This window comes from Monodon monoceros, unplaced genomic scaffold (genome assembly GCF_005190385.1).
Source record: "Monodon monoceros isolate NGI ecotype Baffin Bay Population unplaced genomic scaffold, NGI_Narwhal_1 Super_Scaffold_3, whole genome shotgun sequence".
NCBI lineage: Eukaryota > Metazoa > Chordata > Mammalia > Artiodactyla > Monodontidae > Monodon > Monodon monoceros.
Window position 1 is genome coordinate 66799477 of NW_021703780.1, and position 26791 is coordinate 66826267.

The 26791-nt window shown below is 42.4% G+C and overlaps 5 protein-coding genes and 3 non-coding genes across 16 annotated transcripts in view; 5 read left to right on the top strand and 3 right to left on the bottom strand.

The window, feature by feature from the left end:
• Positions 1–1343, bottom strand: part of PBRM1 (polybromo 1) — a 101279-nt gene extending 99936 nt beyond the window's left edge. Inside the window, exon 1 of one of the 3 annotated variants that reach the window (XM_029244296.1) lies at positions 1168–1262. The gene's annotated coding sequence lies outside the window, so the exon portion shown is untranslated. Of the gene's footprint in view, positions 1–1167 lie in introns of all 3 variants that reach the window. The other 2 variants (XM_029244293.1, XM_029244292.1) reach the window with 2 other exon arrangements.
• GNL3 (G protein nucleolar 3) lies at positions 1324–9103 on the top strand. The gene is made up of 15 exons (XM_029244299.1): positions 1324–1528; positions 2672–2730; positions 3121–3258; positions 3376–3489; positions 3580–3660; positions 4745–4877; positions 6008–6120; positions 6373–6490; positions 6781–6868; positions 7385–7559; positions 7714–7856; positions 7939–8072; positions 8164–8345; positions 8613–8679; positions 8767–9103. The coding sequence occupies exons 1-15, from the start codon at positions 1516–1518 to the stop codon at positions 8850–8852; spliced, it is 1644 nt and encodes a 547-aa protein (XP_029100132.1). The 5' UTR covers positions 1324–1515; the 3' UTR covers positions 8853–9103.
• Positions 4919–4996, top strand: LOC114908197. Its single transcript, XR_003796891.1, has one exon. It is a non-coding gene; the product is annotated as a small nucleolar RNA SNORD19 (small nucleolar RNA).
• On the top strand, positions 6165–6246 carry LOC114908202. The gene has a single exon (XR_003796894.1). It is a non-coding gene; the product is annotated as a small nucleolar RNA SNORD19B (small nucleolar RNA).
• On the top strand, positions 7252–7328 carry LOC114908198. The gene has a single exon (XR_003796892.1). It is a non-coding gene; the product is annotated as a small nucleolar RNA SNORD69 (small nucleolar RNA).
• GLT8D1 (glycosyltransferase 8 domain containing 1) lies at positions 9098–21064 on the bottom strand. Of its 3 annotated transcripts, none has more exons than XM_029244301.1 (10): positions 20964–21064; positions 14909–14962; positions 14728–14826; positions 12638–12851; positions 11111–11228; positions 10800–10884; positions 10531–10643; positions 10003–10169; positions 9774–9886; positions 9098–9629 (listed from the first exon to the last, which is right to left on the bottom strand). In XM_029244301.1, the coding sequence occupies exons 1-10, from the start codon at positions 21001–21003 to the stop codon at positions 9439–9441; spliced, it is 1194 nt and encodes a 397-aa protein (XP_029100134.1). In that variant the 5' UTR covers positions 21004–21064; the 3' UTR covers positions 9098–9438. The 3 variants fall into 3 exon arrangements, with proteins under 3 accessions (XP_029100134.1, XP_029100135.1, XP_029100133.1); XM_029244302.1 differs by lacking the exon at positions 20964–21064 and adding an exon at positions 19296–19433; XM_029244300.1 differs by lacking the exon at positions 20964–21064 and having other exon boundaries at positions 14909–15860.
• Positions 19370–21552, top strand: SPCS1 (signal peptidase complex subunit 1). The gene is made up of 4 exons (XM_029244304.1): positions 19370–19999; positions 20359–20418; positions 20500–20586; positions 21062–21552. The coding sequence occupies exons 1-4, from the start codon at positions 19964–19966 to the stop codon at positions 21185–21187; spliced, it is 309 nt and encodes a 102-aa protein (XP_029100137.1). The 5' UTR covers positions 19370–19963; the 3' UTR covers positions 21188–21552.
• A 976-nt stretch (positions 21553–22528) lies between these two features.
• Positions 22529–26791, bottom strand: part of NEK4 (NIMA related kinase 4) — a 56207-nt gene continuing 51944 nt past the window's right edge. For 2 of the 5 annotated variants that reach the window (XM_029243943.1, XM_029243944.1), the window contains exon 16: positions 22529–23964. In XM_029243943.1, coding sequence (XP_029099776.1) covers positions 23872–23964 — 93 coding nt within the window. In that variant the 3' untranslated portion in view covers positions 22529–23871. The remainder of the gene's footprint in view (positions 23965–26791) is intronic. The other 3 variants (XM_029243946.1, XM_029243940.1, XM_029243941.1) reach the window with 2 other exon arrangements.

A 26791-nucleotide genomic window follows, 5' to 3' on the forward strand; every position in this document is an offset into this window, starting at 1 on the left:
ACTCAGGGAATATTCTCCCAATTCAGTGTTCTCTTACATGATGCTGGATGCCTTGAGAGTAGTCTATCATACAGATAGCAATTTACTAATCTTGGCGATTTGCATAGAATATCAATACTTAAGATATTCTGTACACTCCCAAAGCCAAAGAAAGTGGTCAAAGCCCTTCTATTTATCCACTGATTTGACATACTTCTTCAAAAGATACCTTCCAATCTTCCTTTGGATCTAAAATATGGGCAATCTGTTAACAGGTGATATGGCAGAAATTATACTACTCTTTTGTATTGAGTCCAATTTGCTTTTGAATTATACTTGGGAAAAGAGTTCACTACTAAATGGAAAAAAAATACCTTGAAATCATTTTTGAGGAGTCTTAGTTTGCTGGAAAATAAGTTAATAAAAATGCTTTACTCCAACATATGTTTCTATAATTGTAATAATTTCTATATCCACTATACCGTGTATTTGTCATTTGCTTTTCAGGATCTCGTCTACATTTTTGCCAATCTTTCTTCCTCTTTAAGTCACCAATTTCTACCCTGCAATAACAAAACTATGCTTCTTTCTCAGTAAAAAAAATTTTAAGAGACGAAAAAATAACCAGAAACACACACAATTTGAAAATCTCGATTCTTTGTGGTGTTGCACATAAGAAACTATACCTGGGCTCCACGATAAATACAAGTCCCACTGATAAAAATACTCAGTCTGAACAGAGTCATCCAGAAAGTACTAAAAAAAAAAATTTACTAGGAGAGTTTGTGTCTGAACCGTCAAGAAACGACAACAAAAAAAGGAGGCCCTGAGCTGCGGAGAAAATGAAAGACTTTCCCAACCTGTCACCGGTACGGGGAACTAAGGGAAACGTTGACAGTTTTGAAGCTGCCCGCGACAAGAGCTCGGCCAGCCGCAGGGGGCGGGAAAGCGGGGCGCGGGGAGTTTCCGGGCCGCTGCGCGCCTTTGTCCCGGCAGGCAGGTGCGGCAAGGCTGCCAGGCGCTTCCCGAAGCCCGCCGCCATGCCCCGCCCCGCGCGCCCGGCCCGACCGGCGCATCCCGACGGCCGGGGCGGGGCCTCCGCCGCTGCTCCCGCCCGCCCGGGCCCACACAAAGGCCCGGCAGCCGGCTGAGAGGAAGCGGCCCCGCCCGCCCCGGGCCCGGCCTTACCCAGCCGCTCCGCCGCCTGCAGCCCCGACCGCGGTCACCGACCGCCGCGCCCCGCCCCGTGGCCGCCACGGCTGCTGCTATTGCTCCTCCGGCCGCTGCCGTCGCTCCAGCACCCGCCGCCCTCACCACCCTCACCCCTCCCGGTGCCGCCGCAAAACCAGCCCCGCGGCCGCCAAGCGAACCTGGGTCCGCGCGACACTGCGTGCGCGCGCACGCGGGCAGGCGGCGGCGCGCTTTACGGCGGCAGCGTGAGTGCGTGACGCTCGCCCGTGGTCTCTGTTAGCACGTGGCGCCTGCGGAGGCGCTTGTGGCTGTGAACGCTGGTGCAACAGCCCTTCGACTTACAGTATGAAGCGGCCGAGTGAGTGTGGTCAGGGGGCGGGCTTGGAGGGGCCTCTGTGTCTGATGGTCGACGAACCCACCAGGGCGCTTCTCTGCGGCTTGGTCTCTGGGGAATGGAGGGCCGGCGGGGAGGCCGTAGCCCTGATCCCGCCTAGAACTGGGGGTTGGAAGGCTCCACGTGAATCGCGGGCCTGTGGTGCAGAAAGAAGGCTGGGCCCCAAGGGTGAAGGTCGGGCCAGAGTCTCGTGAGGACCCAGTCAGTGTCTGAGCCAGGTTTCAGGCGCAGCGTTTTCCCTTGTGCGGCCACGTTTGATCCGGCCCTGGTGAGATCTGAGAGCCGCCTCTCAACCCCACTGTTAGCTCCTCCTTTGTGATTCGTGCTATTTGATAAGAAGTGGCTCTATTTTTGGATCTTATACGCTCCTGTGTGCTATCCCAGTATAATCTGGGAAGAGTGGGAGTGGGGAAGTTGGGCTCTACAACGGATCTGTTGAATCAGTCTTTGGGACTTGAGTGGTCCGTGTTTATTTTTACCACACACCCACAAAATTTTTTAAAATTCATTTATTTTTATTTTTGGCTGCGTTGGGTCTTCGTTGCTGCGCGCGGGCTTTCTCTAGTTGTGGCGAGTGGGGGCTACTCTTCATTGCGGTGCGGTGGCTTCTCTTGTTGCGGAGCACGGGCTCTAGGCATGCGGGCTTCAGTAGTTGTGGCTCGCGGGCTCTAGAGCGCGTGCTCAGCAGTTGTGGCGCACGGGCTTAGTTGCTCAGCGGCATGTGGGATCTTCCCGGACCAGGGCTCAAACCCGTGTCCCCTGCAATGGCAGGCGGATTCTTAACCACTGTGCCATCAGGGAACTTCCCCACAAGATCCTTAAATTAGGTTTCAGAGCCAGTTAATTACTTAACGCAAACATAGATGTGACCCTAGAGCGCAGTCATCAAAAACTAAAACTGATCATTTGTGGATAAAGTGGATTTTAAAAAACTGTAAATAGGGCTTCCCTGGTGGCTCAAGAGAAGCCACCGGAATGAGAAACCCGCGGTCACCACAACTAGAGAAAGCCCATGCGCAGCAATGAGGACCCAACGCAGCCAAAAATAAATAAATTAAAAAGAAAACAGTAAATAAATTAACCCTTTTGTGATATGTTGCTTTGCAGAGTTAAAGAAAGCAAGTAAACGCATGACCTGCCATAAGCGGTATAAAATCCAAAAAAAGGTAAGTCTTGTTCTTGGAAGAGTTATACCAAGTATAATGCTAAACTTATTTCTGCCCCACCCCTTCTCCACAAAGAGGTCTGCATTAATATTGGTATGATTTCACCTCAAGAAACGGTGGTTGGATAGACTACGACACAAGCTCTTAAGCATCAGAAGTAATTCAGTGATAAGAGTCTAAATTTTGATCAATATGGTAACAATTGCTGCAAAAAGAATCTCCTGGTGACTTTTTCTTGCTGTTTCATACATAAGCATGTGTGTTCTCTGCATTGTTAAAGTTCTGTGTTTCTAGGTCATTTTACAGGTATAAGTAAACTGCAGCCAGATTGGTTACTCACATGAATTTTGTTTAGTATTTTTGTTAACTAATAAAATTTTATTATGATAGGTTCGAGAACACCATAGAAAATTGAGGAAAGAGGCTAAAAAACGGGGTCGAAAGAAGCCTAGGAAAGACCCGGGAGTTCCAAACAGTGCTCCTTTTAAGGAGGCTCTTCTTCGGGAAGCTGAGCTAAGGAAACAGCGGGTAAAATGCATCTAAAATGTTCAACAAGTGATGTGTGGGTGTGTGTATTTTTTTCAAAGTAAAGTTACAATATCAGGTCACTTTGGCTCTCCCATTTCTCTTGTGGCTTGAACACAGCTTGAAGAACTGAAACAGCAGCAGAAACTTGACAGGCAGAAGGAACAGGACAAGAAAAGAAGACTTGAAACTGACCCTGCTGTTGAGCTATGTAACATGGAACCTGTGAAAGAGGTAATGATTACAGTCATGAAAAATGGAGAAATAGGTTACATCTACTGACCTACTAATTTTGTGTCCTTTCCCCTTGTCTTTATCACCTAGGAATTTGGGCAATGCAAAGCTAAGAAAGCCAAGTCAAGCAAACAGAATCCGAAGAGGCTGTATTGTCAGGAACTTAAAAAGGTATCATAGTCTAGGTTAGTGTCTAAAAGTGGTAATGAGCTTTAAAAGACTAGAATTTTTTTTTTTTCTTTCTCTCCTGACACCAACCTTGTAGAGGTGGAAGTAGAGTTCTCTTGAACAGGAAGAATTCTTCAGCAAGTTGGCTTACTGATATGTTTAACTGAAGGAAATATTCTTATGGTTTTAATTTTTTTGCATGGGAACAGTTCCCCGTAAGCATGATTTACAGAAGTGGCATTTTGTGATAAAATAACATTATGACACAGTGGCTTTTTAAATAGAAGGAAATACTTTAGAGGAGCAGTACAAAAGTAAGAGTCTCTAAAGTACTTTGCTGAAACCTAAGTGAAGGAGGTCAAGGGGATGTCTTGGTGTAGCACTGCCATCCCCAACACCTATTTTCCTAAGGTCACTCCCTCCTGTGAATAGACCCTGACTGTGTTTCTCAGCAGCTCTTGGTAGGGCCACAAAGGTCTTTCAAACTACATAACTCAGAATGGGAAGATTATACATTTAGATAGTTGGGAATGTTTCCACTCTTGAAATCCAGTTTGATCAGAGGCCACTGAACAAACTTATGTCTTACTCTCATGTAAGAAATAAACATGTGAACATCATTCACACCAAAGTGAAGATATGAGATTCAACTATGGGGCTTCCCTGGTGGCGCAGTGGTTAGGAATCACCTGCCAATGCAGGGGACACAGGTTTGAGCCCTGGTCCTGGAAGATCCCACATGCCAGGGAGCATCTAAGCCCATGAGCCACAAATACTGAGCCCGTGTGCCACAACTAAAGCCCGTGCGCCTACAGCCCACGCCCCGCAACTAGAGAAGCCACCACAGTGGGAAGCCCGTGCACTGCAATGAAGACTAGCCCCTGCTCACTGCAACTAGAGAAAGCCCACGTACAGCAACGAAGACCCAATGCAGCCAAAAAAAAAAAAAAAAAAGAATAAATTTAAAAAAATTTTAAGAGATTCAACTCTGAGCTCACCCTGTTGCAAAGTAGACAACGCCTGTGTACTTATGTGGAGGGTGGTGCCAGAGCAAGGGATGGTGTTCTGATAGCTTCTGCTTTGACAGGTGATTGAAGCCTCAGATATTGTGCTGGAGGTGTTGGATGCCAGAGATCCTCTTGGTTGCCGATGTCCCCAGGTAGAAGAAGCCATTGTCAAGGGTGGACAGAAAAAGCTGGTACTTGTATTAAATAAATCAGGTAGGCGAAAACATTGCTCTTTATGTTCCATATGCACTAGTGAGGTATGAGGAAAACATCTGAACAGTCTTGATTGTCTCTGAAGACTGATAAGATCCAACTCTGACCTCAACAAAACCAGTGCATATGCATGAGCTCTTGTTGCCAAAGACAGTGCTGGGCAGTGGGGTGGAAATTTTTTTTTCCCCTTAATTACTATATTATACTTTATTTATTTACTTATTTATTCATTTATTTATTGTTATGTTGGGTCTTCTTTGCTGTGTGTGGGCTTTCTCTAGTTGCGGCGAGCGGGGGCTGCTCTTCATTGCAGTGTGCAGGCTTCTCTTGTTGCGGAGCACGGGCTCTAGGCATGTGGGCTTCAGTAGTTGTGGCACGTGGGCTTAGTAGTTGTGGTGCACAAGCTCAGTTGCTCTGTGGCACGTGGGATCTTCCCAGACCAGGGCTCAAACCTGTGTCCCCTGCATTGGCAGGCGGATTCTTAACCACTGCACCACCAGGGAGGTCCTGGAGATGTTTTCTAGAAGCGAATTAACTGGTTTGTACTGTTCTTTCGCTATTCAGTACTTAACCACCTTGTCTTATTTAAGAGTGTAAGCTTTTATGCTCAGCTTACTGTGTAGTATATTTCACGTAGGAAATGATGACAGAGTGCCACATTCTTCACACCTGCACAATGTCGACATGTGGCACTATTTAGATGAGACATGATTATGTATCTGGGTTTGAGCAGCAGGGACAGAAACACCCAGAAACAGAAACCTGTGAAACAGAAAGTAAGGATGGGATCTAAAATTACAGTTGGGGTCAGTAAACATGGCTCCTATCTGATAGTAAATTCTGGAAACATAGCCGTAAGGTTAGTATGGTAATATTCTAGAGATTGACTTAATCCTGAAAGGATGAGCAATGCAGTGGGGAATTAAAGAAATACAGAGGTGTACATACTGAACTCTGTTAACCAGAAGCATGGTAGGCAGCTGACCCTCTCCCCATCTTCTAGTTCAGATACTTTTGAAAAAACTGAGAAAAGGCAAACCTGAATGAAATCCATAGTTTACTAGACTTTGCAAATTTATCTCAACAAAATGACCAAATTGGGACAGTGTTTTATTCCTAATCCCTATCAGATTTGGTACCAAAGGAGAATTTGGAGAACTGGCTAAGTTATTTGACAAAGGAATTGCCAACAGTGGTGTTCAAAGCCTCAACAAATCTGAAGGACAAAGGGAAGAGAATCAAGGTACCCTTAATTTAGTGGTGGGAAATGTGGTTCTTTCATCTTTCAGATGGGTGAAATATGATGAGTGTACAAAATCTTGATTAAAAAATGAAAACTTTTAAGATCCAACTCTGATTTCATCCAGGGATAATCTGAAAGGCAATGGAATGTGGTGATTTTAATAGATGGGCTCTGGAGCCAGATGGCTTGGGTTTTGTCTGGTGGATTGTCAGAAGTAGTTAAACTAATTATTTAGATTTTTAACTTGTGAAGGTAAAGAAGAAAGCTGCTCCATTCAAAAGTGAAGTCTGTGTTGGAAAAGAAGGCCTTTGGAAGCTTCTTGGAGGTTTTCAGGAGACTTATGGCAAAGCCATTCACGTTGGGGTAATTGGTGAGTTTCAGTTCAACATATTTTATGTCTTATCTCAGTAAGTGCAACTCGGCACTATAGGTAATGTTAGCTTCTAAGAGTTCTGGTTTATTTGAATTAATAATCTTTTCCTGCTTTTTCATTACCTGTGCAAGAAATGAAGATGCTAAGAGTAGTTTTAGTGTTGAAGTGAAGACGCTCAGATCCAACTCTGATCTTGCTCTAAACAGGCAAGCATAAAATAAGGGAGTGGAGATTTTATAATTACCAGCACATAATGCCTTTTGTATCTGTGGATTTCCCATTTGTAGGTTTCCCAAATGTGGGGAAAAGCAGCATCATCAATAGCTTAAAACAAGAGCGGATATGCAATGTTGGTGTATCCATGGGACTTACAAGGTAAATTGAGTTCCATAATTGCAATATTTCATTATAGGTAAGTATGATTTTGTTTATTTTAAGGGAGACAGTTTTCTATTTACTCAACTTTCTATTTAGTGAAAGGAACAGGGTTAAGCCAGTGTTAGGCTTGGGAAGAATTGATTAGAATAGCTGCCCACAATCTAGTTTGAAAGACGAGCAAATAGATTCATAGAAGGAAAAGCTGCCTTAGAGGAAGTGATGTTTGAACCTGAACTTGAAATGAATAGAAGTCTGCCAGGTAGAAGAGGGGGGAGATACTGCAGAGGAAACAGCATGTGTTTAGGTCAATATGTGTGTAAGCTATAACACGCAGTGTTTTGTCTTTAGAAGAGGAGGGTGTGCTGTTGTGGTTTTAGATAAACATGAAGCAAATGATGATGAAATGGATCTGACAGACTGTGCTGAGTTTGTTCAATCCAACCCTGAGCTTCGTTGTGTCTCTTGGCCTTTAGGAAAACCAGTGCCCGTCAGTTACCATCTTTCTTGTTTCAGGTACATGCAGGTTGTCCCCTTGGACAAACAAATCACAATCATAGATAGTCCGAGTTTCATCGTGTCTCCACTTAACTCTGCTATTGCACTCGCTCTGAGAAGTCCAGCAAGTATTGAGGTAGTAAAACCAATGGAGGCTGCTAGCGCCATCCTGTCCCATGCTGATGCTCGACAGGTAAAAAGAATCCCCTTCCCTTGAGCTCCATCTTGTCTTTCATTAAAAGAATCCCCTTCCCTTGAGCTCCATCTTGTCTTTCATTATAAGCATTTTTTTTTAACATCTGTACTATATCAGATAGATGACAGTTTGTTTTTCTTTTTTTAATAAGGTAGTACTGAAATTTACTGTCCCAGACTTTAAGAATTCTCTGGAATTTTTTACTTCATTTGCTCAGAGAAGAGGACTGCACCAAAAAGGTGGAAGCCCAAATGTAGAAGGTGCTGCCAAACTGCTGTGGTCTGAGTGGACAGGGTAAGGCTTCTTTCTGTTGGCTTTTTGATGACCACATAGAATAAAGGAACTGATTTTTGACCCACTTTATTTTTAATACCAGTGCCTCCTTAGGTTACTTTTGCCATCCCCCTACATCCTGGACTCCTCCACATTTTAATGAGAGCATTGTGACAGACATGAAATGGGGCTTTAATCTAGAAGAACTGGAAAAGAACAATGCACACAGCATACAAGGTAAGCACAGCTTGTGTTTAACTGCTGTCTTCATAAGCTGACAGGCCAATAAAGGTCTCATCTGTTTACACGGGCTGTTTACCTTTCCTAGCCATCAGGGGCCCTCGTTTAGCCAGTAGCATCCTTTTCCAGTCATCGGGTCTGACAAATGGAGTGATAGAGGAAAAGGACATACCTGAAGAATTGCCGAAACAGAAAGAACGGAAGCAGGAGGAGGGGGGGGACTATGAAGATGTCAACACTGACCAGGAATGTGTTGACGAAGAAGGTGATGTAAGTATGTTGTGCGTGAGTTGTTTAAGCTGAAGTTTTCTAGCATTACAATGTACAACAGAGGGGAAGGGGCTGAAGGAAGAAATAGAAATTAAATATTTCATGACTTTAAAAAGCCTCGTACAATTTAGAAGTTTAAGGCTTGCAATCATTAGTCTTGATTTTGTGCATCCATTAATGTGTACCTCCAGAGACGTTTTCTGTATGTAATTAAATTGGATTAGTGAGCACACAAGGGCTTACTAACACTGTTTCTCTGTCCCACAGGAAAAGAGCTCAGACATGTCCCCTGAAGAAGAGGCCTGCGAGGCACTGCCTGAGGACTCTCAATCAGGTGAGTTGGGTGGAGGGATCTTCTAACAAAGCAGTACAGTAGCTTTTATTTTTGTTTTTAAACACCTCCTTTTTCTTTCCAATACAGATAAGCAGTCTGCACCATCTTTCATCTTGGATAAAATGACTGAAGAGGAAGATGATGCTTATGATTTCAGTACAGATTATGTATAATAGAACTTTGTCCTTACATAATGGTGTTTTGTTGTTGGTTTTTAACATTGTGAGCAGGCTGCTAAGCTGTTCTCTGCGTGTGATGTACCAGTTTGTTACAGTATGACATAAGCTGTGTAAATTTTGTGAATGTGTATATAATGATATATTCATTTTAAAAAATCAGGCAACTTAGAAAGTGTCTAAATTCTATAAAAAGATATCTCTTAAACAGTGAGTGGATAGAAGTAAAGTTAAAACATACCTTATTGAAACATGTAGTTTTACTTTATTTACAGATTCGGCCACAGGTCACAAAATTAAAACCAAGCAGCAGTGTTGAACTAGCTGTACCAGCCGTATCTAAGTACATTCACCTCTGGTCGTTCAGCACTGTCAGTAAGCAAACTCTTGGTAAGGCAGATGGAGGCATATTTATAGTCTGTCTGGGAAGCTGACTGCCAGATGGGGCAGTTTGTCCTCTTTACCCAGCTGAAATGTCCCTTGTCCCTTTGTTGCTGCAAACAGGCATTGAAGCCTAGCAAGTGTTACTTCCCACACATACTGTCTTCCAGGATTTCCTGAGAAATGCTTGTAGCATATTTATTTACTTTATATTTGAGATCTCCACATGTCTTCGGATTAGGCTGAATTTGCCTGTTGGGTCCGGAATATACCATTTTTCCCAGACGTCAGTATATGAAGCAGTTCTTCCCCATGGCTTAAAGTGCCCATTCCAGTGGAGTAGCTTGGCAGCCTTAACAAACTGGGGTGAATATCGTTTTCCAGCACTGGAACCTTACATTTAGGAAAAAAGAGCCAAATGACTGTACTAATCAGACACAAGACTGCAGGAAACTTAAGGGAAACAATATATTCCATCCCTGAGGGTGGTCCTTTAGACACTTATTAGCTTAGGCCCTTGGTTAATTATCTACTTACCAAGGTGGCGAACATTCCACATAGGGTCGATGGTGGAGTGCTGTCGATAAAATACGATCAGCAGAGGTGGTGTTGTGATGCTGCCAGCCAGTGTTCTACTGTACAGCCCTTCTCTTGGTGGGACAGATAACAAATGAAAGCTGTTAGTAAAGAATCCTAATTCCTGTTAGTGAAGACCACCAGGGTTGAAATAAAAGAGTTTTCACAGCTAGGCCAGTTACATACTTACTCTACATTGAGTTTCATCCATTTTTCCAGCTGGCTAGTTATATTCTGTCTTTTCCATTCTGTCAAGTTTGCAACAAAAACTCCAGGGTTAAATGAGCAGGTGCTGGCTTTCATGGAAAGCTTACGAATTCTTTCCTTTTTATAGTCAAGATATCCAATGTAATTGTACTAAAAACACAATTGGGATATATAGTATGTTTAATGCTTCAAACAGTAATTTGATAACTGTTCTGCTTACTTATGACTTCTCAGATTATTAACAAAGGGCTCTACATAAAGCAAATAAAAGTGACACTTGGGATTGCAAGTTAGACAACAGGAACCTAAACATTAAGCCAGATGTTCAAGGAGAATTAGGTTGTCTAATCCGTGAACCAATCTAGGAAAGCAGCCTTGAGTTTTGGGATGAAATAATTGGTGAATAAAATGTAGCTAAAGATTTAGAATTCCCTGATTTTGCTGCCTCTCTCCATTGACATGAATTATAGGGAGTGGAGTGTCTATTTACGCGGTCTAATAAGTAATTTACCTGGTTCCCTGCTCCACGGATGACAACTTTAGTAGAGGATGAATCACAATCTTCTGAAAATGCAGCTGCATGTCCTGGCTTCAGTGGTGTATTGTACAGGGCAAGAATATCACCTGAAACAGATGAGGGTTAAGATTTACACTGGAAGTTGCCCCAAGATTCCCTATTCCTCCCACTTAGGATGGCCTTTTATAGGATATCATAAATAAGACAACCACTATCGCCCACACTGGACAGAGAGCAGCACTGATGGTGACATTCTTTAGTACCTTGTACAATTACATCATCGTCCATATATATGGCCTTCTTTGCGCTGGGGACCAGAATTGGCAAGTAGAACCTTGCAAAGGTTAACTGGAAAAGGAAAGAGGCATTGGCACAAGATTTGTCAGTGGCTGTGCTTTTGTTTATTAGAAACTCCCAGAATGCTCTCGGTATCCATGCAGGAGAAGACAGCCAAAGGTCTCTGAACTTCCAGGTTTGGTCCCCAGGGAAGTACTAGTACTGTACCCACAGTTACCCAGGTATTCCAATCATTTCATAATACTACCAAGTACAAACAAGGATGCATGGAACTCACTGGTTTCATGGAATCCCCCTGGTCAGGATCCTCCTTTACTTTCCCTTCCAAAAGTTTAGTGTCAAAATTCACAATTTTGTACCTGACGCTTTTCAGGGTACTGCTGCTGAGCCAGGACCTGATGAAAATAAACCACTAAATATCAGTTTTAAGTAATCATGTCCCAAACCACAGCCATATCTCTGCTTTCCAATAAGACCATAATGCAAGAGAAATCCTGAGGACAAAATAGGTGTCTTCAAGCCCTTTCACCTCTGAGCTTTGGTTTCCTCATCTGCAGTGAATTTACCCACTGAAGACCCTTCCTGAACCAAGATTCCATGGTGATAGTGCACCCAAAGGCTCATACTTTTGATCACTCTTCTGACACTAAAACTGCTGTAAAAAAAAATTCATTATGGAATTGAGAAGATCCTTTCACCACATGGATCATTTAACATTTGTCCCTCCAAATACATCAGTGAAGAAAATGAGTCAAAGTATGATGGTAGTGAAAGCTAAGTTATCAACAAAGCTGGTAAATCAGTCTGTTAATCTACACACTCATTATTCACTGTGTTGGCTGAGTGAGTTCTACCTGAGTCTAAGGTACTGCCTGTAAGAAAAGTCAGTATTCCCTAAAGAGGTGTTGCACATTTTTCCTAGGCCCATTTCACATCAGCGTTTTGTGGATATGTTATTTCTGTAGTCTATTTTAATGCAATATTTCTTTCTACATTGTTTTAGATGATTTCTTGAGTTTTTAAAATATGGAAAAATAATTCGTAACAACTTTGATGAACAACCATGGAGAAAGGCACAAGAACAGATATGTTTTAGAACTTTGACCACTATTAACCTGTTAGATAAAATGTTTCTTGGAATAAACTTTGTAAATCTTAATTCAAAGCATCTTTCAAAACACAGTTAAGACTATCAATCAGATTGAGTTTCTATTAATCACAAGTTACAATAGTAAGGATCATTTGCTGAGCAATTATTATGTCGTAGGTGTTTTCATATATTTTTTCATTTACTTGACACAACAATCCTCTAATCTGGATATTTATACCCCGTACTTACAGATGAGTAAATGGGTTCCAAAGAGTTAGGTAATGTTCCCCACTATGGGGTAAAATTTGGATCAGTGTCTATGCTCACTTCACCATACTACCTTGCCATTGCTCCCATGTCCCTTCCCACTCTAGACCAGAACTACTCAAGAGCATGTTCTTGAAATAAGGAACTTGTAAGAGAATGTAAATCAACACCTTACTTCCTTCATTGAGAAAGTCTTATTACCAAAAAAAAATCCACTTAACTATGCATAGTAACGCAGTTGATTTACATCTTGGCACAGTTTTCTTCATGTTTTTGCTATCATGGAGACATGTTTATGGTACAATCACATGGAAGAACAATGCAGTTTACATGTGGTATAATTATATAGGAAAAATGTAAACATTGAAAAACATATTACTGGATTGGCAGCTGGCCTGCTCTTATAGCATCCCCTAGAAGCAGAATCATCAGGGAAGCCGAGCTCACCGGAGATGGTCTCCTGTACCGTTGAGTGTAACAATGTAGAAAATCACACTGGAGCGAGTGTTGTGCTGAATACTGTTTATGGCTGCAATGGCCCCCCCAAGCCTATCTTCAGATGCAGCAATGACCACAGGAATCTCCTCTTGTCTCCCATCTACTGCATGTTGGGGAGCATTGGGGACAAAGTCTACAGGCTGAAGCCCCACAATTCCTGAATCTGCAAAGAACACACACAAAGAAGGTACTGTGATACAAACACAATCTCAAGAGCTTTTGATACAGAGCCCAAGACATGAAAAGAGGTAAGCTGAGAATTACGGTACTTACACCTCATTCTGCCTCATTGTAATGTGAAGCATATAGCCCAGAAATTGTGTTTTCCTGTATGTAACCAGGCCTTTGGAAAAGCATTTTTAAAAAAACAGGCAGACAATTCTGATACATTACTGGTAGGAATATAACAATCTTTTTAGACTGTATTTGGGCAATTTGTATCAAGAGCCTTAAACAGGTACATGGCCTTTGACCCAATAATTCCCCTTGTGTCTCTTAAGGACATCTGAGAGGTAACCAAAAGTCACAATTTTATTTACAATTGTGAAAAACCTAGAAACAGACTAAAAAAGTTGTTTTTCAAACTGTGAATTGTATCCCACAAGTAGGCATGAAATCAATATAAGTGGATCGCAATCAGAACATGAGTAGGAAAACAGTTCCTGAATTGGAATAGAACAGTGACTTAGAAAATATCAGAATGCATCACATACAGCAAATGCAAGTATTGTTTTGTAAACCTTGCTTTTTATAATACGTTTGTTCATTTACTCATTCATCATGCACTGAACACTGAATGCCTACTATGTGCCAAGCAATATCTAGGCACCAGGGTTACAGCCATGAATAAGATGGTCAAATCTTTACCATTGTGTAGGGCAGATAGACAATAAATACATGCATGTGTCTGCTGTATGTAACACATTCATTATTGTGGGGTTGCCATAAAAAAAATCTGAAAGTCATTGTACCAAAAGACTTTCCTATGGCAAAAAGTAAACTATGTGACATTAAATTTACATATGAAGAGTTTTGTCATGGTGATGTACTTAGGATATAATTATGTGAAAAACCATGTCATGTGTAGTTTATATATAGTATAATCTCAACTGTATAGAAAAAAATACAGAGAAAAAAACCCTGGAAGGTACTAACACAAAATTTTAATAATTATCTCTAGGCAGTGAAATCATTTATTCAATGAATATTTAGAAGCACCTCCTATGTACCAGCCACAACTGTCCTCATGGAGCTTGAATGCTATTTTCTTTTTTACATATGTTCCCACCAGAAGCATGCATTACTTTATGCAAATATATATGTATATATAAAAACACACACACATATATACACTATTATAAAAACATGCTATCAGAGCACTCAGTGAAAGTTAAGGAAAAGCTATTAGTCTTTTCTTGCTCTGGTGAAGTACAGTGGGTGACAATCCAAAAATGATTTTTGACAAACACTCTGAAGCCTCAAACATCCCTCAATACCAAGGCAGAGCAGTATGAACAACTAATCTAAAATAACTGGCAGCGGAATTATACAATAGTGGTCTTTTAAATCAGGTGACAAGGCTTTGCAGTTTTGTTTTACTACTAAAGACCTGCTGATATGGTTTCATGTGTTAAAGCAGAGTAACAGGTAAAGGAAAGTAACCAGACTGACACTCTAGTGAACAGAGGAGGCATCAAACACCAGGAACACTCACCTGTCCCCACATTCTGAAGCCCTGCCCTACTGAAATGTCTGTAGATAACAGCCCACAGTGGCTCCTTTCTCCAAGGCCTCTGATTTGGTAAAAAGGAATCTTCTGTGAGATCAAACCCTCAGCAAACAACTGCCCGGCAAGGAGAAGGGGACAGGCTGCAAGAGCACAATGAGTGCCACCTGCCTTTCTGAAAGTCTTTAGTACTTCTATAAGGCCAAGAAGAAAGCCACCTTTTCCTTGAATCTAGTGATGTAACTCAGAATGTGGGACACAGGGAATTCCAGGTCCTCAACACATGCCAAGGCATTAGTCAGGGATCCCATACCTGAAACCTCGTTCCTCAGCAAACTGCTCAGGCCGAGGAAGTTATGGTGCAAAACCAGTAAGAAGAGAGCAACAGCCAGGACCAGGATGATAATGTTTACTGAAACAGAGGAGAATGCCCATGTTACATCTCTTCACCTTTTGACCTGGTATAAAACAATAGAACTGTAGAAAGGACATACCTTTACGGAATGACATCTTTTTCTTCTGTCTTATATAAATATTAGTTATTAACCCTACAAAACAAAAACAAGCCCCCAAAGTCAGTAGGTACATTAGAATGGCCATCAAAATGCCTACATGCTTTTTTTTTTTTTTTTTCTGGTTGCGTGCGGGCTTTCTCTAGCTGTGGTGAGCCGGGCTACTCTTCGTTGCGCTGCGCAGGCTTCTCATTGCAGTGGCTTGTCTTGTTGCAGAGCATGGGCTCTAGGCACGCGGGCTTTAGAGTGCAGGCTCAGTAGTTTTGGTGCACAGGCTTAGTTGCTCTGCAGCATGGGGATTCTTCCCGGACCAGGGCTCGAACTGGGTCCCCTGAATTGGCAGGTGATTCTTAACCACTGTGCCACCAGAGAAGTCCCACCTACACACTTTTATTCAGGTAGAAACAAGAAATGCATACGGTATTTTCTGCAAGAAACTCGTTTTGAATTAACAGTTTCCAAGGACCCAATTTGGGATATGAATTTTTTATGGTAGTCATAATAATAAAATACTTCCAGTAACTTATAGCCTTGTATACCATATGCCACTAGATGAAAAGCAAAAGAAATTCTACCAGGAGGAATACCTGGAGTCTAACCACTATGGAAATGTTTTCTGAATGAATTTCTACTTAAAATTCCTAATTAGACATGGACTTCAGTTGTCTATGACCCAGTAAACCAAGGTCAGCCTCGTTGGTACAAACATCCCTGTTCCAAGATGTATTCCATTCATCTTTAACTGGAATTAAAGAAAAGAGAGAGAAGAACAGTTCCCAAATTCATTTAAAACTATAGCAGAGGGACTTCCCTGGTGGCGCAGTGGTTAAGAATCTGCCTGCCAATGCAGTGGACACGGATTCGAGCCCTGGTCCAGGAAGATCCCACATGCCGCTGAGCAGCTAAGCCCGTGCGCCGCAACTACTGAGCCTGCGCGCTAGAGCCCGCGAGCCACAACTACTGAAGACCGCACACTTAGAGCCCGTGCTCCGTGACAAGAGAAGCCACCGCAATGAGAAGCCCGCACACCGCAACAAAGAGTAACCCCCACTCGCGGCAACTAGAGAAAGCCCGCACGCAGCAACAAAGACCGAACGCAGCCAAAAATAAATAAACTTATAAAAAAGAAAAAAAAACCTATAGCAGGGAAACAGAATTACCAAAATTCACAAAATCCAATCTTGCTATCAAAAGTTTAGAGCTCTAGTCTCAAAAATTAAAAATCTTCTAAAAGAAAAAATTAGCTTCTTCTGGGGGCTTCCTATCTGTTGGTTAACTACCCATCTCTTATGAAAGTGGAGTCTAATACTGTCACTCCGCCAGTGGTTTGTGCTCCCCAGCTCATCTGAAGCCTTCACTTTTTCAAAACAAATAATTCAATGGAAACAAGACTGTAAGTGGGGCTAAATTAAACAATTAGGTTTCTACAACAATCTCTGGGTAATGTTTCATTAAAAACATTTTATACAACCTGGATATTGTGATCCTACATTTGAGAACTTTACCCTTTTCTACTTCATCTTCCCCCATGGGAGTACCTAACATTTACATAAAGGCTATTAATTTTACAAAGTACTTTCAAATATAGCATATTTCTAAAATCAAAGTTAGTTTGAATTAATTTCATCTTAAATGAAGTGTGTGCCTATCAGGCACTTGATTTCTCAAGGCCTTTGAAAAGAAGAGAAATATATTGAAGTGCTGTTTAAAAAACTGAGATCACAGGCCAGATTACAAATTTGGGAGAACATAATTCAGACTCCCAAAGAACAATCTAAAATACACACACATTCTTTCTCGCTCACTCTCATTTCTTTCTAGAACAGTATATGTAAAGTATATTATACCAACAAGCTTACTCTCTAAAGACTACAAATCGTTATATACCCTGAGCCATGTGTCTCTATCTCCTCTTGAGGACTGAGCCTTACCTATAGAAGGTGGCAGACTGGGGGCTGCTCAGACAGAGTTCTAACATCTGCCTGCTTGGAGCCAACTTCCACCAAGACTGGAGAAAACTATCTCACTTTAATAAATCTCATTTAGTTAACGGTATAAGGGCCAATGGTTTAGCTCAACAATGTCCACTAACAATTACTTACAGGTGGTATGTTAATTGAGAGGCACAAGTTATTTGTGCTATTGTAGCTAGCTAGACAGAAGAAAAACACAATCCCAGCAGCTATGTGATGCACTTAAGTAGATTCACATGGCAGAAACCACCTACTCCTAAAACTCTTCCACAGTCATCTACATGCAAAATGCCGATTATTATGGAGTGTGTCTGATCCATATTTCCTTTCCTGGTGCAATTCCTAATGGAATTCACTGATCTGGTTAGAAAGAATTCTCAAAACAAAACTGTATGTACATCCCAGATGTGCAATATTGGCTGTATTTTTGCAAGAGTACACAACTGTGTACAATTTGATCAGTAATATTCAATTGTTCACTATGAAAAGTAGCATTTTGTCTATAAATTACAAGACCTTCACATTCCCAAATCATTCACAATACACACACATAGCAGGCATTCCCAGAAATATGGGTGAAGAAACCTTACGGGGCAAGAACACTTTATGTTTTTAACTTGCTAGCTACCTGCAATAGTATCCACATCTCAGTGGCCTTTTCTGCTTTTCTTTCTACTGCTATATATTCCCAAGGAAGGCCATTCCACTCATGCTCTGCAACCTATCCTATAATTGTTTCCTTGGTGCAGCATCAGCACTCTTTCCCTCTCTGCTGGATCACACACTTAGCAGCATTAATTATCATGCTCTGGTATCTTCCAGTTAATTAAAAAATAAAAATAAAAAAGACACCACTTCCCATATCCCAGCAGACCCACAGACCCATTTCTCTGTTCACTCTCACTCTAAAAGCTTGAAAGGATTTAAAGTTCCCAGCTCCACTTGCTCTCCTCTTGTCCTCTATCCTACTTCAACCAGACTTCTGGCCCTACTTCTCCATTCAAAGTGGCTTTGTCGAGGTCACAAAAGACCAAGGTCATCTTTCTGTCCTCTTACCCATCCCCTCAGAGGCCATCAAGAAAGTTCACCGCTCCCCCTCTTCAATTATCTCATTTATTTGATTTGTTTCTTTATTTGTGTCTTCCCTGCTCTAAGAAAACAGTGACCCCAGTGAAAAGTGTTTATTCGTGTATCCTTGCCATCTAAAACCATGTCTGGTAAATGGTAATAGGTATGTGATATTTGTTGAATGGTCTTGTTAATCCAGGAGCAAGGCTGGTTCTCAGCTCTGAAAGGGAACACGATCTTTGATAATAATCATGAAAACAAATTCAAACACAAGGAAAGACATGGATTCCAATTGAGATGTCTCTGAAATTGAGCCTGACACGCAATCTCCTTTTCCCATGATTATCTTTATAGCTCAAATACCATAAAGGCTCTGCAGCAACTGCCACCCTGTGAAGTGCATTTAAAGAGGGATAACACAGAGGGATACATCTATTTCTGCATACGAGGGAAAGTCTGTTTAGTCTCTGCCAGACTGAAAGGTGGAAAAGGCACTAAGGATATACATCCACTTTCTCTACCTCTTCTCTGCCTAGCTCCTACTTGGCTTTCAGGAGTCAGGGGAGCCTCCCCCAAACCTCACATTCAGCTGCATCTCCCCTGAGCTCTCACATCTCCCAGGCTTCGCTACCCCAGAGTAAATCCGGCTTATATTTGTGGGGTTACGTAGCTGTCTCCTTTGACACACTCTGCGCTCTAGGAAGGCAAGGACCTGGTGTTGGTCACGGCCATGTCCTTGGCCCAATTCATGGCACAAAAAAAGCTGCCGGGAATGTCTGCTGACTGCATGAGGTCGGCAGCCGCACACCGCCTGCCCTGGAGTGCCTAGAATCCCACCGCCTGTGACCCTGAGGCGCAACACAGCACAGAGGCCAGACAGCCAGTTGGGACCCACAGGCCCAGGTTTCCCAGAACAGTTTCTCTCCGGAACGTGAGTCTTCCACCTTGCTCAGAGTAACGGGGCAGGGCCTAAGCTTCTGAGATAGACGCCGGCCTTGAGAGGCAGTGCGAAACCTTTGCTGGCCTCTTTCGGGAGGCCTGAGTCTGTGAGGACGCCGGTGAAGCCGCCAAGCAGCCTGGAGGGACAAACTGGAGACTCCCCGGGTGGGAACTCTCTCCAACTCGTGCGAAGGGGCGGGCCAGGACCCGTCCTTCTCCGAGGGCATTCCCTTTCTCTGGATGATGGGTTCTGCGGTACTCCCCTCTAAATTCTGGGGGTCAATAACGTTTAGGGGTGTTTCGCAATGGGTGACGCTCCAGGGGTTCCCCCCACCCCGCGGCCCCGAGGCCAGCCGTTTCCCTCGGACGCTCCCCACGGCCTCCCTTACCTGCAGCCCGAGGAGGAGGGGCCGCTGCCCACGCCCCGGCCCGCCCCGCCAGCTCAGCGTCCCCACCGCAGGCCCCGAGGCCCAGCCCGCTGCCGGGCCGCCCGCGTCCCCTGCACTCCGGACCGAGCCCGCCTGCCCGCTAGCTCCGCGGCCGCCGCGCAGTCCCGCAGCCCCCCGCCGTTAGCCGCTCGGTCCGCAAGACCGTCACGCAGAGCAGGCGCCGCCGGGCAGCCCCACCGCTGGGGTCCTCGTCGAGAAATGTCCGTCGCCATGGAGACGGAGCGCGCGCAGGCCGCCGTTAAGCCGCGAAGGCACAGCCAAGTACAGTTTGGGGGACCTGGACCGTGGCCCTCGGCACCCAACAGCACTGACGGCGAAACCCTTCACGGGCGCGTGATGCCTCGGCTCGGCCGCCACCGTCAGCATGTCGGCCCTTGCAGAGAGGGCGCCGGCCTTCAGCCAGCTCCGAAAGCGCGGGTCGCCTAGCGAGGGCACGGGGAGGGGCCTCGGGCCGACCGGGTTTGTGGGAGACATCCGCTTCCGGGGCCGCGGCCATCGCGACCCTCGGCTCGACAGGACAGTAGAGCTGTACGCAGGAGCTGACCCCGGCCCCTACTGTCCCTGAGTCCCGGCCGCCTTCGCTCCGCCGCCCGCCTCCTGAGCCAGTCATGTTGGAGTATCTGAGTTCCCTGCCCACGCAAATGGTGAGGGCGCTGCCCGCCTCGGCCCCAAGATTCCTACACGCCGCTCGCGAGCCTGGCAGCTCCGCAACCCTTGTCCGAGACCCACCCGGTGCAGCGCGGTTCCTACCCCGGATGGCTACTTTCTTCCCCGAAATGAATCTCCTGGGTCCCCTTCTCTCTTCCCCCGCGAGGATACCCCAGCCCGGGTTCCGTGAGTTTGCTTTAATTCCCCCGGGAAACCCAGAATGTCATTCCTTGCTTAAGTTCTTGGGGAAGTCCCATATATTGGGATCGCCCTGTGCCAAAGCTGTGAGGTCAGGGCAGGAATGTACCTCTCCGGTGGTGGAACAAATTTCTGCTTTGCTCTCCTTCACCTCTAGGATTACAAGGGCCAGAAGCTAGCTGAACAGATGTTTCAGGGAATTATTCTTTTTTCTGCAGTAAGTATTGGTTTTGCATAGTCGTCTCTCCCCACCCCCACCCCGGCTTGACTGTATTTAATATACTTTCTTTGTCTCTAGATAGTTGGATTTATCTACGGGTACGTGGCTGAACAGTTCGGGTGGACTGTCTATATAGTTATGGCGGGATTTGCTTTTTCGTGTTTGGTAAGAAACTTATGGGTGCTTGGATGTTGGTGGCAACTTAGGTTTTCTGAATTGGGTTGTTTTGGTTGGCCCTAGTAGTGAGAACCGGCACCATCGTTTACCTCATCCTTCCCTTCCTATCACTGGAAAAGTAAATGCCAAATAGCATCAGATAAGGTTAAGTTACATAAAGCTCATTTCTTTTGGCAGGCGATCCAAGCAGTAATCTTAAAGTCAAACTAGACCTTAAGACCTTACGGTCTTCATATTGCTCCCTCCTCACCTTTCTTTTAGCTCTTAAAGCCATGTGTAAACAATGAGGCTTCTTCTCACTTACGGTATCTTGTCTGGGTGGTGGCACATAGTTTTCATAGGAATGTCAGTTTCATTTTTTTTACCTTTAGCATAGGAGTCATTTGGGAACCAGGCATTATCCATAATGCTCTTTTAAACTTTTAATGGCCATAAATGATGCGTTTTCTCTGTTCTGACCCAGCTGACACTTCCTCCGTGGCCCATTTATCGCCGGCACCCCCTCAAGTGGTTACCTGTTCAAGACTCAGGCACAGAAGACAAGAAACCAGGGGAAAGAAAAATTAAGAGGCATGCTAAAAATAATTGATTGGGGTTTTCATGATTGAGCTTGACTACTGCACCTCCTTTTGTTTCGTGTGACATGAGCTAAATTGTTTTCATATCCAAAACATGAGCTAAAAACACCTATGCTCAGCTGTGTACAGATTTTGTTCTCTCTATATTTCACTTTTCTGTTGGGTTTTGATTTATAAATATTTTAGACCTTCTCTTCACAATCTTCCTCTGAAATGGAGAACAGAAAACATAAGTATGCAAAGTTTCTTTCAGGTCTACAAAATAATGAAAAATAAAAGCCTCATAAATGACAGTATAATTTAACTATCAAAGTTTTATAATTCATTATGAGTCATCAGGCTGTTTTAATGTTTTCAAATAAAACTCACAGTGCAACTCAATGTCTAAAGAGTCTTTTGTTTATTGTTCTGCAAGCATGACTACTAGTAAAAGCCAAAGTTAGAAGTTCGTGGTTCTGAAAGTGTAAGAACCATTTCTCTTTTCTGAAGCTACAAGTTCCTAACATACTTTTTTTTTCTTTAACAACAGCAAAAGCACCTATAAAAAAACTTTTGCTTTATACATTTAACATCTTATTCAATGCATGATTCATATGTGATATCTTACAACTATGAAATTTACCACAAATGTAAGTTTGTGGTAAAGTAGTATCTTGGTACCACTAAAATAAGGCTATTGCCAAGCAGAAAACATTTAATCCAGGCTTTACCTAAGGTGGTTCAAAGTGGAAACCCATAAAACTGTAAATTCCTTTAAAATTTTCCAGAGGGCCGAAGAGAAAAATGTTCTAAAGGCCTTGTGGGAGGGATGGGAGTGGAAGGATTATTACAGGTAATATTCTGTTTCTCAATACCAGGATATAGGACTTCTAAACTATGAGTTTAAAAAAAAGGGAGCAAAGACCTTAATATAGCAAAAGTCAGGAAAGGATTCTAAAAAAGGGGAAGAAAAATAAAAGATGGCAGAAACAAGAACAAGCATATCAATAAGTATAATAAATGTGATTATAAAGTTAAGAGCTCCCAATAGGGTTAAAAATCATGTCACCTCATGTTCTCAAAATGACACCCCAGTGGGCTTCCCTGGTGGCACAGTCGTTGAGAGTCCGCCTGCCAATGCAGGGGACACGGGTTCGTGCCCTGGTCTGGGAAGATCCCACATGCCGCGGAGCGGCTGGGCCCGTGAGACACGGCCGCTGAGCCTGCGCGTCCAGAGCCTGTGCTCTGCAACGGGAGAGGCCACAACAGAAGCCTGCGTACCGCAAAAAAAAAAAAAAAAAAAAAAAAAAATATATATATATATATATATATATATACAGAATGTTAATAAGAAAGGTATGGAGATTTTTTTTATTCTAAGAAAATAATATGTATAACTTTATACCAATAAGTTAGAAAACTTTAGTAGAACTGATGACTTTGCAGAAAGATGTGGATTTATAAAACATGCAAGAAATGGTAAATAGCTCAGGAAGACCAATGGCTTGCCAAAAATTTGTCCTCAGCTGAGCACTAGGACTAGATGTTTTTAGAGTTAAATTGTTAAAAACCCTTCAAAATAAAGAAATTTCAGAAATTAGGCCATGAACCCGGGCCTAGCACCTGGCACATAGTAAAAACTAAATAAAAGTCTTTTATGTGGACTAGAAAGGGAACATTTTATTATTTTATGTGTGTGTGTAATTTTCATAAAAGGTAAGACATATTTTTAACTGTAAAAAATGAAAATATTTCTGGAGTCATATTCATGTTTAGAGTCCCTCAAATGCAGAAGTTAAAATTTACTAATCAAAACTTTTATTTTTTAAAAACTACTTGCTAGATGGTATTGCCCCTTATTAAACAACTAATAAAATATGTGATATACAATTCTACATTTAAAACATGGGAAGACAATATCTTGATGTATAAGAAGACAAATTTCAGGAGACAAATATGTCCAACATAACTAAAAGGATCTGGACTTTACTTAAAACCTGCTGAATTAGAAAAGGGATTAGCGTTTAAGGAATGTTTTCGCTGATGGAAAAATAAATCTTAAAAAGAAAAAAAAAAATCCAGTATGTAAAAACATATTGATTTACTAGCCCAAAATAACTCCTAGTTTCATTTCTTGTATACCCTGAATGAGGTCCATATTAAATGGAAATAAAATGTTAAACATCCATCAATATGCAAAAAAAGGAATTCAATGCTCAAGTACTATATATAATGCCATATCTTTAAATCTACTCCCAGAATTATAAAAAAAATAATTTATCAACTTCTACTTAAGGTTATTAACAGTAAAAAGTAGTGTCACTGGATATATGTCATTTATTTCTCCTACTGCTTTCGTCACTCTAGTATAATATAAAACTTCCAATCCAGTATGTTATATCCCTGTATTCAAGCTAATAAGTACCTTAAAAAAAATAGTTCTAGATATCAAGCTGGTTTAAGGCTCAGTAAACAGTAACCAAATAAACGTCGTACAACAGATTTTCCCTCATAAAGAATAAGATAGCCACAGGTTTTTTTCTTTTGTAATAAGCTTGCTTCATATTACTCTGCCAATTTTTTTCTAGTAAAAAAAGGCCCAACAAAATATAAGGATGGTGAATGGACTCCAGTCATTATTATAGGTTTGTTTGTTTTTGTTTAAGCCAAAAACGTTTGAAAATAGTTTCATTCTGGCAGCAGATTAGGTAAATTCTCAAAATTTTACATTATCTTCAAAAAATTTTAACTGGTGAGCTTTCACATTGTAAGTCACATACTTTTCACCCATGTGCTCCCGCAAACGTACCTATTTGGGAAACATTAAAAAAAAAAAAAAAATCAGTATATAGTAGAAAAAAATATTTCTGTAACCTTAAAAGGGCTATTCTAAGCATGATACCAAGAGCAGAAACCTTATGGGAGAATACTAATAGTTCTGTTTACATAAAAATTTTAAATGTCAAGATACCAAAAAATAGTCATAAGAAATTAAAGAGCAAACAATAAACTAAGGAAAATATTTGCTACATGCCAAAGAATTAATACCATTAATGTATAAAGAGCTCTTAAAATCAATAAAACACAGCAATATTAGAATATTAGATTGTAAAGTAACTATACTCTAATAAAAAGTAATTTTAAAAAAAGCCACCAAACACCTGTTATCCTTATCAGAAACCTAGACATTCCATTTTATATCACACACATGAAATGGAGAAAATAAATTAATTGAAGGGGAAAAAAACAATATTAGAATTGATAAAACAAAATCAATCCCACAGATAACTCAGTAAAGGCATTTAAAAAATAATACAACCAATTAACATAAAATTCAAACTGACTAGTAATCAAAAAAAAAAAAACGGACTATTTGATACTCAAAGTATGTCTGTTGAAAGAAATGCCTGAAATTGAAATAACATTTAATAATATGTTAAACAGATGTCATGCACTTCCTGATACAATGAACTGAGAAGGACACAACATCACCTTTGTGGTATTCCTACCAAAAATGCATAATCTGGATCTATTCATGAGGAAACATCAAACACACCCAATCTGAGGGGCATTTTATAAAACATATGGCCTATACTCTTCAAAAACATCAAGGTCATGAAAAACAGACTCAGTAACTGTTCCAGATTAAAGGAGACATAACAACTAAATCTAAAATGTAATCCTGGGGCTTCCCTGGTGGCACAGTGGTTAAGAATCCACTTGCCAATACAGGGGACACAGGTTCGAGCCCTGGTCCGGGAAGATCCCACATGCCATGGAGCAACTAAGCCCATGTGCCACAACTACTGAACCTGCACTCTAGAGCCTGTGAGCCACAACTACTGAAGACTGTGCACCTACAGCCCGTGCTCCGCAACAAGAGAAGCCACCACAATGAGAAGCCCACGCACCACAACGAAGAATAGCCCCCGCTCACTGCAACTAGAGAAAGCCCGCGCACAGCAATGAAGACCCCATGCAGCCAAAAATAAATAAATAAATTAAATTTTAAAATAATAAAATAAAAACAAAATGTAATCCTAATTGGTTCCACATCCAGCATGACAGCGTGAGAAGCTCTGCAGACCCCTCTTCAGTGAAACTGGTGAAAATATTTAAAAAACCAACCATTTAAAGTCTCTGGAAATGGTCATAAGGGCATACAGCAAATAGGGACCCTTTTTTTTTTTCAAGAAAATCTACTAAAACTCAGTTAAAAACAGTAAAGCTACTAAGAACAATGAGGGTCAGTGAACTGAATTAAAATGAAATGTCTCCTTCCCCACTCCAGCTCAGTGAGACAAAAACTTCACTACACTGGTGAAGTCAAGAAACTGCTTTCCCCCTAACTCCTAGGTGGAAGGCAATCTTCCTGGGAGGGGCAGGACATCAGCATATTTCATCCTGCCCCCAATACCTGATGGTGACGGTAAGCTTTGGGAGAGTGCAGCCAAGAGGTGGGAGCTTCTTTTTTATGCCCAGCTCAGACATGTAGGATAGAGGCTCTATCTTGGGTACAGGGCCACTGAAAATACGGGGACCCCAATCACCTTTGCCCCAGACCATAAAGTGAAGTTTCCATGCTGGGTGAAGCATGCCAAGAAGACCAGATGCTACTGCCTCTCACCCCCTCTGAGCTTCCAAAGTGGGGGTATCACTCAGAGAGACAAGCAAGCTACTGTTCCCACTGCCAGCTCCAGAGCTGTGCTCCCAGATTTTGCCTGGGGGTAGAAGCAAGACATAAAATAAGCACCAAGTCTTTAATGAACTGACTTCATTTGGAACAGAGTGTGGAGAATTCAAGCCTAAGGGTGCTCTCAAAAACTGGAGGTAGTGGTGAAAGGCAACTGGGAGGAGATTAGTACTAGGTACATTGGATATAGGCTAAACTGTACGCCAGCTACTTTAAAAGAACCAAGAAGCTGGAGGGGCCCTGGGTTCAGAAAAAAATCTCAAACACTAAGTTTGGGAACTACCTCTTCAAAGGAGCTCAGCTTTGATTGGATCCGCCTATGGAGCAATGTAGCCCCAGGGCATTACTGAGAACAATAAAAGCGATCAGCTGGCAACCAAAAAACATCTGGGTGAAGTCTGGGAAAGGGAGCATCAAGAGAGCTCTGCCAGGGACTTCCTTGATGGTCCGGTGGGTAAGACTCCATGCTCTCAAGGCAGGGGGTCTGGGTTTGATCCCCGGGGTCGGGAACTAGATCCCGCATGCGTGCCGCAACTAAGAATTCGCATGCCGCAACTAAGAAGTCCACATGCCGCAACTAAAAGATCCCGCATGCTGCAACTAAGACCCAGTGCAGCCAAAATAAATAACTAAATTAATAAAGAGCGCTCTGCTAAACCCACTGTCATTCCAAGGTAGCTGTGAACATACCCAAGGCTGTACCCTAGGGGCAACATCAGAGGCTTTACATTGTGGGGACTAGGGTAAGGGGTTCATAGACTTTACTAATATAATCCAGCCAATCACTAAACAAATAAACAAGCAAATAACAATAATAACCCCCCACCACTGGAGGCCAATACTCAGACTTGTAACCATTTATTATCTAAAATGTCTAGTTTCCAACAAAAAGTTATGAGACATGCAAAGAAATACAATAGTATGACACATACACTAGAATAAA

Excerpts from the sequence above, each read along its gene's own strand:
- GNL3 (XM_029244299.1), top strand. Across the intron at positions 6,121-6,372 it reads ACAAAGGGAAGAGAATCAAG|GTAAAGAAGAAAGCTGCTCC; the intron begins GTACCCTTAATT and ends TAACTTGTGAAG. Across the intron at positions 7,857-7,938 it reads CTGTGGTCTGAGTGGACAGG|TGCCTCCTTAGGTTACTTTT; the intron begins GTAAGGCTTCTT and ends TTTTAATACCAG.
- GLT8D1 (XM_029244300.1), bottom strand. The coding sequence starts at position 15,014 with ATGGCCATTCTAATGTACCTACTGACTTTGGGGGCTTGTTTTTGTTTT. Across the intron at positions 12,852-14,727 it reads GCTGAGGAACGAGGTTTCAG|ATTCAGGAATTGTGGGGCTT; the intron begins GTATGGGATCCC and ends TGTTCTTTGCAG. Across the intron at positions 10,170-10,530 it reads TCCGTGGAGCAGGGAACCAG|TACAATTACATTGGATATCT; the intron begins GTAAATTACTTA and ends TTGTGTTTTTAG.
- SPCS1 (XM_029244304.1), top strand. The coding sequence starts at position 19,964 with ATGTTGGAGTATCTGAGTTCCCTGCCCACGCAAATG. Across the intron at positions 20,000-20,358 it reads GTTCCCTGCCCACGCAAATG|GATTACAAGGGCCAGAAGCT; the intron begins GTGAGGGCGCTG and ends CTTCACCTCTAG. Across the intron at positions 20,587-21,061 it reads GATTTGCTTTTTCGTGTTTG|CTGACACTTCCTCCGTGGCC; the intron begins GTAAGAAACTTA and ends GTTCTGACCCAG.